The following is a 13,996-nucleotide window of genomic DNA, read 5'->3' as shown; positions in this document are numbered from 1 at the left end:
TGCAAATGGTCACCCAGTATCGTTGCCCACACCTGGAGCCCCAGAGTGCCGGCCAGCCCCATTTGCACACTGTTCTCACTCCAGAAGCCCTTTCAGGCAGACCCGTGGGCTCGTGTGTAGCCTGCGTTGACCCGGAGGGGTCTCTGTGCTGGCTCCCAGGAGCGGGGGTGGGAGGGCTTGCGGGACACCCCCATCCAGCCTCCCCACACCGCAGGCTGGCCGTGACTGTCTAGCTCAGCCTTCAAACCCCCACAGCTCTGGTTACCTGTCCTGGCACTGCACCACCCACCAGTGTAAAATCTTCTTCACGCCTGAAGATCCCAAGCTTGAACATCCCCAGCAGCAACTCGCGGCCATCGACCTCTGTGACATGACCACTGACTCATACCCAGCCTGGTGTCTACCACAACTCCCAGGTCCGCTCCAGCCCAGTGGAAAAAGAGGCACAGAGGAGCAGTAATTCCCTTCCAGACAGTGCACAAGACCATTAGCTATCAGGATTTAGGCTTGAGCAGGAGTGGTTTCTGTGCAGAGCCACGTGCTGCAGGGTAACAGAGTGGTTGCAGGATCTGGTCTTGAATGCATCCTGCAGGGATTAGCAGAGGGGTATGGAAATTGCTTTCTGGATGTGCCTGTCACTGCTGAGTCCTCCACAGTTTGTTTTTCAGAAACCTAAGCCACCCAGTCCTCTTCCCAGAACTTTGCAGATTTTTTTCTCCTGAAGGTCTGACATGGGAGAACAAAGCAGAAAAAGCAGCAATGCCGTTTCTGCATTCCCAACTCTGCCAGCAGGTAACTTCATCGTGTCAACTGCAGTTTGCTAAAAACATGGGGCAATTCTCCCTGACATCCAAATCACAGCCTAAGAAAAACTTAATGATTTTTCCATTGGAAAAAAACGTTTATTTGGTTAACAAAAGCAGTGACAGATTTAATTCCACTTCAAAGAACAGCCGGGATGGATGGACTCTTTGGCAGCAGTGTTGCTATTTGCTGCTGTGAGACGTGGTTTCTGAGCTGTATCCCATAGGATTTCTCATACCAAAGTAGCAGAAATTACAAGCAGGCGGCCAGTTTTCTCCAGGTATCAGGGGCAGTGAGGACCCTTAGTAAAAGTGCCACAAGAATGAAAGATTTTGTGACTACTGACCAATTCAGATTAGAACCTGGCTGTCAAAACACACAATATTTCAGAGATGCACAGAGAGACATTTCCTTTCCTTGTGACTGTGAAACATTTAAGAGAGCACATAACTCCTCCGGAGGGAGGAGAATCACCAGCAATGTTCTCTTACCTCCAGCTGAGCCACAGTTGGGAGAAAGTTGTCCATTGGAGCACGTACACATGTTTGGCCGTGAACAAAATCCATCACCGCAAGAATTCCTGCAAATTGCTGGAGGAGGAGGAGGACACAGTGATTAGCACAACGTTCTAGTCTGTGATCTTGCTCACAGATGTGTTTTTGGCTGCCAAAAGGGTGTGAATTCATCTCTTGTAAGAAAAATAACCTGGGAAGGAAGCTGGGGCACGTCTTGAAGAGCCTGGTCAGAGCGACAGTGGGAAGGACCCACTTGCTCACTGGGAGTTCCTGGAGACACCTTCCTCTTCCCACAGGCTACGGCTGGTCCTGCTGCCACGCTGCTTTCTCAGCCAGCAGAGGACAGGGAAGACATATTTCACTACATTCGCCTGCTAAAAATGTTTCTCAGCAGAGACAAGTGATGTTCACACTGAGCCAGGTTGTTCTTTTCCTTAAAATTTTTGTGTTTCCCTGAAGCATTTTGCAGTCTATGGTCTGGCACGGAGGTAACTGACTGTTAGGGAGGCGCATCTCCTGTTGAATGAGGGGCTGAGCTGAGTCAGCCCGAGATGCATCAGCAGGATGCCTTCGCATCAGTCCCCATCCTTTCTTGCCCAGGACCCCTGCTAATCTCTTCCCCTTCCTGTGCCATGGGAGCCAAGAGCAGAGCTGGCAGTATTGTTCCACCTGTGTAAGCACAGATTTTATTAGAGCCCCATGAAAGTATCTCATCTCTGTGTGTTTTATAAATACAATTACAACACACAGTCCCCTGAGGACCTCCCGCCCAGATGGCATGTTTTACAGTTATGAGAAAAGTCAGCAGACAACCCCGAATGTCGCTAACCCCGCATGCCACGGAGCAGCTATTTGGCTGTGAATTCTTTAACCCTTCGCTGCATCCAGCATTAAACTCAAGCCTTGTATCCCCGGTGGGGCATCTGCTGTCCCAGGGACAGTGAGGAGCACTTTGTGAGTTTGTCTTTCTCTTCTCGTGGGGAAAGGAGAGGGTGTTAAATGTCTTACCATCACCTGGGGTGAAGTCGGATGCATTTAACTCTTGAGACATCAAGCCTCCTCCTTGCCCTTCTCTTCTGAGTGAGTAAAATGCCATGCTCGGGGACTGGTTACTCATCGTGTGCCAGGACCCATCAACTGGCCCCATCACTTGTAATACAACGGACACCATTTCCTCTGAGAGGAGAGTATTTGCAGCTTTGGGATCAGGTTTGTACCCGACCAAACGCAGGTACAATTACCCCTATTGTCTCCAATAAGAATCTCATTTATTTATTCCTGAGCTGACTTACACTTCCCATAGGAGAGTCCTCCAAAGAGCAGGCTCCTTCATCTCCCTATAGCTCATGCCTTTAGCCTACCAAAATGCAAAATGTCAGCCCCTTGATGGATTTTGTAGGTGTATGCCAGCACTTCAGAGTCCAATAATGCTCTGCTCCGAATAGGAAAGCTACTTGCCAAAAGAGAGGTGTGATTTACCTAAATCACCATCCTGCTTTGGGTAGCCACTTGAAGACAGATGCAAATTCCTGCGGACACTGTCTCATGACATCACGTTTGCGATGTCAGCATCTAGCTGTTGTTCTAGCAACTATTTCATCTACACAAGCAGCTCTAAAATAACTTTCTCAGGAGTCACCAAGAGCTTTCCTGTGAGGGCTAATCTTCTAAAAGCAGGCACACAAACTGTCAGGCAATGGGGAACGCAGCGGCGATTTGGCAAAGGATCAAAGGCCACGCACTAAGGGGACCAGTCGCAGCCACCCTGCTTCCATTGCAGAGAGGAGAACTCCCAGCAATCGCTGCTCCTCTCCCAGTGGATTATGAAATGTTCCGTCATCTGCTGAAGTGCAAGAGACGCATTCCTTCCCACACGGCAGTTAGTTCCCTCGGTGCCCTTAATGGGAAAATGGATACTCACGGACAATGCACTGGTTCCCTCCAGGCAGCGTTTTCCAGCCGGGGCAGCAGTAGGAGTGGAACCTCGAGCCACAGACATTGGGTCTGAAATTTAAAAACAATTTTTTTTCCTCTGTTTCTGTGCAGTGGCATTGGATAAATTCAGCATGTATCATCGCTGTAGGAGAGCATTTGAATAGCTTCTTGCGTGACATTTCTCTGCCAGACTCTGTTCCCTCCCTGTGAGCCTGTTTAGTTCCCACCAAAAGGAGCCACCATACGTTATTTTAATTACTGACTTCTGACCTCCCTGTGCAAAATGCTTTGGGGCTTTGGTCTTACAGTGACCATGGGACTAGGTGGAGGAGCGAGGAACTGAGGCACAGGCAGGTCTGTCCTGCCACGAAGCTGTGGCACGGGACTATACCCACGGGGTTAGACACCGTCAGCTGGAGACCTGCATTTCCACATGGGATGAGAGAGGTACCAGCCAGCAGAAAACCCCAGAGACACAGGCAAGAGAAGGACTTGATAACCTGGATGGGAAGAGGACAGCTGTCCCTCTGGAATACAGCTCAGCAGTACCATATGCATAAGGTGGACAAAGTCCTTCTCTTCCTTTCTGACTCTTCAATTATGAAATTCCTCCACACTCCAACTCATCCCTCAGACAGGCTGCCCATGCTTTTGTCTTCATTTGTTGGGTGGTTTAATCAAATCACATAGGAAAGACAGCAGGAAACCCAGCCCAAGCACATACCTCAGCATGCCATTCACACCACGCTGTGCTACACATCTGTGCGTGAACGAACAGACTCCCCAAGAGAAATTTTTGAAAGAAAACACGAAAAGCACAAACCTAGATAATGTTCATACTCTTGTGACGTCATCAAGCGCGGAGTCATACGAGCCCCTTGCAGAGATGCCGGGGCTCTAACACAGGATCAGACAGAGGGGGGAAGGCAGGAGAGGTAAGTGCAGACGCAGAGCTTAGACCTTGCCTGGACCCTGGCCAGCAACCCTCCAGCCTCTTCTTTTTGAAAAGCATGAGAATTTGAACTAAAATCACCAGCAAAAGAGCATACACTTTCGAGGCTTTCTAGCGAGTAATAATCCCCACTATTAAAACTCTATGCTTTATTATGGGGTCTGAGTCCGTCCAGCTTCTAGTTTCAGCTGTCGGATCTTCTTATATCTTTACTTGCTGAATCGAAGAACCATTAGATATCAAAGACTCTTCACTCAGTAGACCCGTATAGGTTGTTACACAGCCAGTTAATTTTTCCTTTGATAAGAGAAGGAAAATATCAGATTAGTTTGTCAGGATCTATTGTCCAAAATGTCTGTATCCTCATTCTAATTTTAATTAAGTTTTACATCAATCACTTCAGCGGAGTGCCTGGGGCTGGGGATAGGAACTCTCATCACCACTGCACAGACAGGACAGGGTTACGAGAATGAATCAGATTTGGCATTTCCTGCTGTGCAGTTTGGGATGTTCCTGAAACACAGGAGCTTCCATCTGAACACGAGGAAACGCCATCTCACTGTGAGCGACTGAGTACTGGAACAGCCGGTCGCTCAGAGAGGCTGTGGAGTCTCCATCCTTGGAGGTACTCACAAGCTGTCTGGACGTGCTCCTGGGCACCCGGCTCTAGCAGTCCTGCTTGAGTAAGGTGGCTGGACCAGATGAGCTCCAGAGGTCCTTTCCAATCTCAACCACACCGTGATTCTGTGATCCCATGTTCACCGTAACTCATTTCATTGTGAAATACACCTCCACGACTACCTGCGTATCGCAGCTACATGTAGAAACAGCTCTAGCTAGATGGTGTGTGGGACCAAATTTATGTATTTGGCAGACTGGAGCCTGATTTTTAAAAACTCCAAAAGCATTGGTTGATCTATTTCAGTTTGTTTTAATTCTGAAAATATGTTGATTCATCCCTGATCTTCAATTAGATCAGCAAATTAATTTCATTTTCCAGGGAATGGTCTCTTTTTATTTCCCTGTTATTCTGCCACCAGCAAGGAACGTGCCTAAAGGCAGGTACCGCCTCAGCTTCCCTCCATCCCTGTAAAGCAGCATCCCAACCACTGCCTGTGTACAACTATGGATGTTTCTACTCCCCTCCCACGTCACGAAGTGCCTGCTGCAGGACTTGCTTGTCCCGCCTCACATCCCCAGGTCTCTGTTACAGTAGGTGCGTCATTAATCTGTTTTCCTGAACTTGCCTTTGTTTCTGCCTGGAAAATTTGCCTGAGTGGTGGGGACCTTTTTTTTGAAGATTTTCTTCCTCTCTGTTGCAATTCTCAAGTTCCTGCAAGTTCCTCTCCAGTTCTCAAGTTCCCACCACGAGCCAGGCGTGGGAAGGCGGAGGCTGCTGGGATGGCTGAGCACCCTGGGCACCACAGCCAACCTCAGCAGCACTCTGTAGGGCCCACCCACCAGATTCCAGGCTGGACTTTGGCAAGAATTTGTAGTGCTTTAGGGCAGCGGATTCCTGTTCTGGCTGGGAGAAGGCAGTGGATCCCAGAACACCCTGCATCAGTAACCCAGGCACACACGAGTCCTTCACCTTCAGCGTGATGGCAGAAGGCGCACGGGGGATACAGCAAGATGAAGCATCCAGACAACGTGCGTGCAGAAAACACAGCCAACAGCAGATACGCAGCAGACAGAGCCAGGATGCACAGCAGACATAGCAGAAACCCAGTGTACGTACAGCAGTCCCACGGAAGGCACATGGAGCATGGCCAGCAAACATGCAACAGAGGCAAGGCAGGGGCTCAGCAGAAGTGCAGCACGTGTGCAGACATAGGCAGCAGATGTGCAGCAGGCATGCAACAGGCACACAGATGTGCAGCAGATACACCGCAGGTGTACCTTGCCAAAGTGGAAGAAGCAAAATGCTTTCCCGTGGAAAAAGGAACTGGGCAGCGTTTGCGTTAATGACAAAAGCACTGAGCTGGACTGCAAGCAGACTCTGAGGAACTCTCTACTGAGCAACAAAGTTCCCGTGTAAAAGCAACCTGAGCTTCTACTCTTCACGTTGACTAGAAGATCCCTGCACAGCACAGACCACGTTGGATGACTTTCTGTGCAATCAAGGGTGCTGCTCTGCTTCCCCATTCTAATTTTCCCAGAGCACACAATGACCTGCGTAGGAAACCACCGCAGCTGTTTTTCCATATGACCTGCTTTTGCCCGGTGCTATGTGGAGCCTCCTTCACCAGCCCTGCAAACACAGAATCGAGGGCTCTGCTAAAATCATTTGGTGCTATGGTTGGAGGTGGAGAGTACATCTGTATTTTGATCTCAAAAGCGCCTACATTTTCCAAAAGCCTGGGCATCTGTTGCTTCTGCTGTGCCTCAAAGTTAAAAGGAGACCTTGAATACAGAGCTGTTTCTGCTCATATGGATTAAGGTTCCCTGCAGACGGGGGAACATCTTGGGTTGCAGTTCCTGGTTGCATTAGGATAAAACACAAAGCTAGCTAGTACTGCCACTGATATTCAAGTATAAATCTCCAGTTAGAAGTAGGCATATGGCTGTGGTTGGCATGAACGGCGAAGAGCAGCCCACCCTGAGCAGATGGAGGTCCTGCAAAGCCTAAGTTTCAGCCCTCAGGTTCCCAGCATGCGGGATGGGTGGATGGATGATCTTTTTTTGACACAAGACCCCGTGCAAGGTGTGGGCAGCCCAGACAACTCATAGCCAGGCACCAAATATTGCAATTTGGCTTCCACCTGAAGCTGTTTGCTGGCCTCTCCTTTTCAACACATGGGTGTGAACTGCTATGCAAGGAAGGTGGCCACTAGTGATCTTCACACCCTGCCCTCGGGCTGCTTCAAGCCTTGTTGAAGATGAAAGAACATCATATAAGCATTTTATCAGGCAAAAGATTAAGAGGGGTTTTTTTCTGATCAAAATCCATGAAGGAAGAGGTGTCTGGCATCAATCCCATAGACTAAGACAGAAGGAAGCGGAAGATGAATGAAATTGATAACAAAGTGGGTATTTTTAACTATGGTGGCAAGTACCGTCTCTTTCTGAAAGACAGTTGGCCAAGGATTTCATCAAGCTCTGTGCAGGGGTCCTGGAAGAGGTCCTGGGCACCCTGTTACACAGTAGGCTAAACTACAAAATCACTATTGTTCCTCCAAAACTGAACCTTTATAAGCATATGCTAAAAATTAGCAGAGTTTCAAAACAAAACATGGGGAGAATCCATTTTGAATGGGTTGAAATTAATGGTGTCACACAAATGACCTAGAGGGAGAATGAAATTAGATTCCAAAGCAGTAACTCCATCAGGAGAATGCTGTTTTGCAAGAAAAAAAATAACATCTTCAGCAAAGTAGTGACAAAATTGCTTTTTAAAATTAACAGCAGTTATCTCAATCCCGGGGAATACAAGCTGGAAACCCACATTCTCATCAGCAAGGTGTGGATAGAAGGCGTCTCATTTAGCTGTTAAGCAGAAAACAGCAACCCTAGTTTGTAGTGAATAGCTCCTAAGAATGGGAAGATCAAGGTTAGAGGAAAAATAGTTTAAATTCAATAAACTTGCACACAACATTCCGATTATTGGTGATAATCAAAATCCACAGGCATTTCAGGACTGTCAAGAAACTTCATAACAATCAGCCCTAAATTAAAAATCAAGAAGGTTTTTTTACCCTGCTCACTCTCAGCTTTGCCCCCAGCAGTAGCAAAGGGTTTTATCCCAGCGGTCCTGGGAAGACACAGTTGTACAGCAGAGATGGTGCTAACGCCCACGTGGCTTTTCCTTTGGGTCTCGGGGCCACGGAGATAAGAACCGACACATTTGTGCCAGCTCTTTCTAGCAATGCTTTCTGGCACAGGACTGCACGGCTGCTCCACCCCCACCGTTCAGCTGATGCAAGAAGAGACCTGCCAGCGCGAGGCAGATCTTCCCTTGCCACCTCCTGTGCAGCCGAGGAAAAGGCTGGAAGAGCTCAGCTGCTACAGACCTGTTTTAATAAAAATAAATATGGCCAAAAGTGACGCTAAGAAAGGACAGAGGAAAAAGCAATGCTGGCCATGCCTCTTGTTTGTCCGCTTTAAATAAACAATAGGATTACAGAGATATGCAGGCACAAAGCATGAATTTCAACTGATGGCACCAAACGCTGCCTGCTGGCAATGGCTCCGTCTGCAACCGGGGAGATGCCAAGAAAAAAACACTGGAGCAGAGCAGAGCTGCGGCCATGCGATGGGAACATGCATGGCTGTTAGCAAGAGGAACCTCTCCCAAATCCACAATGGAGCTGGAGGTACCAGCAAGGACTGGGAGACAGTCCACGCCAGAAAGTTGCCCCAGGCTGGGGGTGCCAGCCCGCCTGTGGGGACAGAGCACAAGCAGCGTGAGGCTGTTGCAGCAGCCTGGGAAAGAGCCTAAAGCACCCAACTGTCGCCTATGAGCTGAGCAAGCAGCCGCAAAGGTCTCGGTCCTGCCAATTATTGCCAGATGCCTAGTGTGACCCCAGCAGAACTGCAGTCATTGCTAAAGGTAGGAGAGGCCAGACAGCACAGCATGTGAAGCCCAGGCTGAGAACGCGTTGCAGGCTCCGATGTTAGCCAGACCCGAGGTCAAATCACCCAGAGCGTCCTGCTCACCCACAGCTACATCCTCAACACCCACGCCTGCATGCGGGTCTTTGTCCACTCCTCCAGCCACAGGAGAAAGAATACCCAGCTAGAATGAACTCTCCACACCTTCAGAAAGCTCTACACAGTCACTAACGAGCTGATTTGTGTAATAACTGCAGTGTCCTGCAAGGAACACTTCTGCCATCCAGCAAGACCCACAGCTAATGAACCCTTGGCTACGCGTAGCATGTGCTTTCCAGGCAGCAGAAACAGCAGCCCGGGATTTGTCTCCCCTGTCACGAGCAATCAGTGTACCTCCGTTGTCACCGGCCTTCGAAAGTGGTATTTCCATTCCTTAAATTAGAGGAAGACAGAAATGAATGAAAATTGGTGGATTGCCAGGGCTGGGGTAATTCTCAGAGATGCTCTGGTCTGCGCAGGGATTGCTCCCCTGGCTGCTCACATGTTCTCCTTCTCTCTGGCCTCATCCAGGGGGATTCAACATATTAATTCAGGAAGAATTCACTGTAGTTCATTACTTTGGGCCAATTTCCTGCTCTTCTCACCAAGCGCAGACCTTTGTCTGGTGACTGAGATTCCCTGAGCTGTGAACCTGGAACTAGTCTGCTTCAGTGCATGCTCAGGGGTCCAGCAAACACTTCTCCCAGCTCATTGCTTTCTTTGTGTCTGCCTGGAAAAGTCTGGACTCGGTATCTTGCTGCCTGAGCACAGGGACCCTTTTCCTTATTTATCACAGTCATTCTTTATTTCCCTCCTTGATACAATCTAAAACTTCTTCCTGCTGGGTGAAAACAGGTCCCCAGCGCTGTGGATGTCTCCTGAGCACTGCTTTCCACGATGTTCTGCGTTCAAGAAAAGGAGTCTGAGCTAGGAGGGTCCGGCTGCGCTGAGCAATGGTTCTCTAGACCAGTTTGAGCCCCCTGGTAAGGGCAGAGATGCCAACACTTTACATCTCTCGCAGGTCTCCCCTGCTCTCTTGCTGAGAAGTCAAGGTTACAGAGTAGGCACTCCCAGAAATTCATACCGCTTCACTTTTGTAAACTAAGACGTTGTTAATAAAAGCATGGCTCGCACTTTTACCAGGCCCCAGATGTAAGTTAGGCAAGTGACCAAGCACAAATTCCTTTTTCTCGAAGTGTTTCAAACAAAACACTCAGTAAAAACCACTCTCCTGCGCTGCCAAAGTACAACCGTGCAGGCTAGTAGTAGGGCTGGAGCCCAGCGCTTTATGAAAGGGTGAGTAGCAACTTTCCCACCAGCACCTGGAGGGACGAGAAGCACCACAGCTTAACCCTGCAGCCACAAACATAACGATCAAGAGATAAAGAGATTGCATCCACAATCTTTGTCCTCAAAACAGGGAGGATAGGTTGATCACAGGAGAAACCAGCCCAGAAGCAGCCCACACGCTGGGCTAGCTTAGGAGAAGCGTGGCCAGCAGATCCAGAGGAGCCATTTTTCCTTCTTCCACTTGAGCACAATCACCTCATTTTAGGAGTCCATTAAGCTTGCCTAGTCCTCTCAATTTTTCTTCCGTTCCCTCTTTGGATTCTCTAGGTATCTTGAGAGACATGAAAAATCTCTCTTCTGCTCCACAAACACATCCAGTTTGGGGTGCAGCAATTCTGACAGTTTACACGGGATTAATGGAAAGCCCTCGGCATGCTTTCATAGTCACTACCTTCCCTGTCCCTTACCTTATTTTCAGGGTTTTTTTTCTGTCTTTAAATTTCAGCTTAGAAATATTTATGGGGAAATGGAACCCTCCAGCAGCAGATTTAGCCAATTCTAAATGCACTTCTACTTGTTGAGCTCTTGGAAGGGCCACCAGCCCAAACACTGCTCTAGATTCCCCCAAGCCGTTCAGAGTTATCCTCTGCTGTAAACTCAGCAGCTCAGTGAAAATCTAGCTATTGCCAGGCTAGCGGGGATTTCTGATCTGGTACTGCAAAAGGAGGGCTGTCTGCTATCCCCATCTGCTTTAGGGAAGAGACAAAGTTTCTTTTAGATTATCTGCCTCCCCCCACCCCTCCTCTTATCATGAAATTCATGCCTATGCAAAGAGCCAAATGAGAAGAACGCGCATGAGTGTCACCACTGCATTCTCGAGTCTTATATGACTTAAGCATGTGGCTTTTCCAGGAACAATGATCCTACCTCTCCATCTGAGCTGGAAATTTTTTCCTATAATTCAAGATGCTTTTTGGTTTTGATCTCAGCCTGGTTCTTTGCTGGGTGCCAAGGTTCGTTTCTCACAATAACCGGGGAACACCATCGCAGGCTTCAGTCACCCTTGGCCTCAGTGGAGATCACCAGGGGGACAATAATTACTGCCAAATGTGATAGTGGTTTTGGGTAATGCATCTGCCCATCCGGCGGGACTTGGGATTGTGTCACAGCATGAGAACAGATTGGAAACAATGCTGACTTTCAGATCCTTGGCCTAAAGGGCAGCATATTTGTGTCTTCCTTGTTCTTGCCTTAACAGATCTCTCAAATGTACTGCGAGTATTTATTTCAGTGATTTATCAGTCTTACAAGCCTAGGACCATGCTGTCTGTATGCTCGCTGCTTACTTCCCCAGGCCTCTATGTGTCCAGGCACTGTACGCAGTCTGATAAGTAATTCACAGGTGAGAAAGCAGAGCGATGCCACTGGAGAAGGCAGCCTCCCGCTTCACGCAAGAGTACCGATTCAGTCCTGCAGAGAGATGTTAATTGCTCCCACCCGGAACATCGCCCCTCGCTCTGCAAAGTGGCCCAGCACCCGTTTAGCTTTTAGGAATGAGCTCAAGTCCCAGTGATTTCAGTTATTTTGGTCCTAAGGATCTGGTTTTGGAGGTGCCGAGACACCGACTTTCTGTTACCACCAGTCGAAGCCACACACCCCGTAAGCTGCCAACGGCTGTTTTGCTGGGTAACACTGCAAGCCCCAAGGGATTCAGAATTCAGCACATCCCGAGGCTGCCGAGCCAGGCGATGGATCGCTTCCCTAAGCCTCTCAGCGACACCTGTAATATTGGACTTGACATCCATGGCAACAGAAACATTTTTCTCCGATCTCAACAAAGCCCCAGACTGACAGTGTCTCCCACATTGCTGCTGGAGACCCTTGACTCTCCCTGGTCCCAGGAGTACTCCTGCCTCCATCCCCAGGGATAAAGACAACATGAACTGGTGCACAGGTCCCTCTGGAGCAAACCCCAGCAGCATTACCGAGCATCTCTCCCACCTCTGCCGCCCAGCAATGCTGACCTGATCCCTGCTGGAACCCAGAGTAGCTGGGACTCAGAAGACCTTGACATGAGATGCTTGGAGAAAGCGGAGCCCTTCCAGCATCTGATTCTCCACTGTGGCTCTCCCTGAGGAAACGGGGAGGTCTGGGAAGAGGTGGAAGAGCGCATCACTGACTGCTCCTCCTAGGAGGGGCTCTAGGCAAGAAAGATTAGTTTAAGTGAACAGAGGCTTTTTTTCTTTTGTTATTTCAGTTAACAGAAAGGAAGCCTTAATTTAAGCAGTTATTTTAATCTCTGTTTTTACATTGTAGTTTTTCCCTGAGAATGGATGATCTGAAACTAAGATAGTCTTGACATCTCATTTAGCACTTTAATTAACCAGGAAGATGCATAGCAAAATATATGCTTTTTAATTGAGCAATTATGCAGTTTCAAACATAGTTGCTCAGGTGTTTACTGTTTTGATTTTTGTATTATTAGCAAATGGGGATAGATTATTTTTTTCAGATCATTTTTACATTTCTCCTTCTAATACATATTAAATTCTCTTTGTATTGAAATTGAAACAGCATTAAGTGGGTCTTTTTAATGTTTGATATTACTTTTGCCTCTGTGCCCAGGGTTGAATTTCCTACCATTTTTCAGAGCAGAAGGCAGCTGTGGGTGCCTGGGGGAAGGCAACCTCAAATCTAGAGATGCAGCCTTGAAAGATCACAGCACGGTACCTCAGCCCCCTGCCCTTCTCCTGCCGAGATACAGCTCTCAGTGAGGTCATCAGCAAGGTGATGGAGCAAGAGGCTACGATGAAGGGAAGTCCCAACAGGGACCGCAGGATTCCCAGTACAAAACTGCATCCCCAGCTCAAAAACCATCCCTGCACTTAGGCAGGGACCCCTTGCACACGGGGGCTCCGGACACACATACGGAGAGAGAAAGCCAAGCTGAGAAGGTTGCCTGGCCCCCACCTTTGGTTAGATCACACCAAAATCAATATGTGCTTACAAGAAACTACTGCCCAAGTTTAGGTGACCTGAGCTATGCAAAGCTGACACCAGGGTAGACACCTGAATTTTAGCTGAAATTTATGAGGAAAAAAGAAGGGGGGGGGGGGGGGGGGGGCTGTGTGTATAATTTTTAAGAGATGCGTCATTATTATTCAGTTTTGTAAAAGGAATGAAGCAAAATGCAAGGAAAGCGTTAAAAAGACTGTATAGGTTTTGGATTCCATCTGCTTAGGTTAATGCCAAGTTCAAGCCCAATAATGCTTATGATTATTTTTTCTAGCAAAGGGGGTCTATAAAGCCTTCTGTTATACACCTTTCCTTTGTGAATAATGGTATTTTTTCCATCCTTTACTCACATTATTTTGTATACATGATGGAAGGGAATATCTTCCCTTATTTGTGCAGATTTAAATTTAAATCCTATATATCAGCAAGGAACCGTAGAGAAGACTTTCTTTTGAAAAAAGGCTAAAAATGCAACAGATTTCCAGGAACTGCTTAACGCTTTCATTTGGAAAGCGGCATTACCAATTCTTCCATCTTTTTTTCCCCTTAATATCTGAAATAAATCAAAACTTCAAATACAGTTCTTAAAACTTCCAAACAAAACCCATATAAGCTATTAACTTCTCTGCCAGATAATCTTTTGCCATGCCAATACTCGCCTTCACATTTCCTGCCAATAACAAGAGAAACCAGCCCAGGCCAGAAGTCCAAGATCAACCATTTCACAATATAAATCAAGACACAAGGAAAATTTAGGAACAAGAGTCTTCAGTCAGAAGTTTCCAGCTGCTGCCTTAATTTTGCTCCTTCTGTTGCTTGTAGTATTTTATCTCTGGTTTATGAACAAATATGAAGGTTTACGCGTGTGGAGTACACGGACCTGGAAGCAGCCAAA

General features: G+C 47.8%; 1 protein-coding gene across 1 annotated transcript in view; it reads right to left on the bottom strand.

Annotated features, from left to right (window-relative positions):
* LOC308061783 (fibrillin-2-like) overlaps positions 1-13,996 on the bottom strand; it is a 146,834-nt gene that overhangs the window by 87,102 nt on the left and 45,736 nt on the right. Inside the window, exons 4-5 of the mRNA XM_080382221.1 lie at positions 3,241-3,323; positions 1,296-1,394 (exon numbers count right to left, since the gene is read on the bottom strand). Of these exons, the coding sequence (XP_080238347.1) occupies positions 1,296-1,394; positions 3,241-3,323 (182 nt within the window). The remainder of the gene's footprint in view (positions 1-1,295; positions 1,395-3,240; positions 3,324-13,996) is intronic.

This window comes from Falco punctatus, assembly GCF_963210335.1.
Source record: "Falco punctatus genome assembly, chromosome: 4".
NCBI classification, from domain to species: Eukaryota; Metazoa; Chordata; class Aves; order Falconiformes; family Falconidae; genus Falco; species Falco punctatus.
Note: the sequence above shows the minus strand (reverse complement) of the source record. Positions and strands in the feature narration are given on the sequence as shown.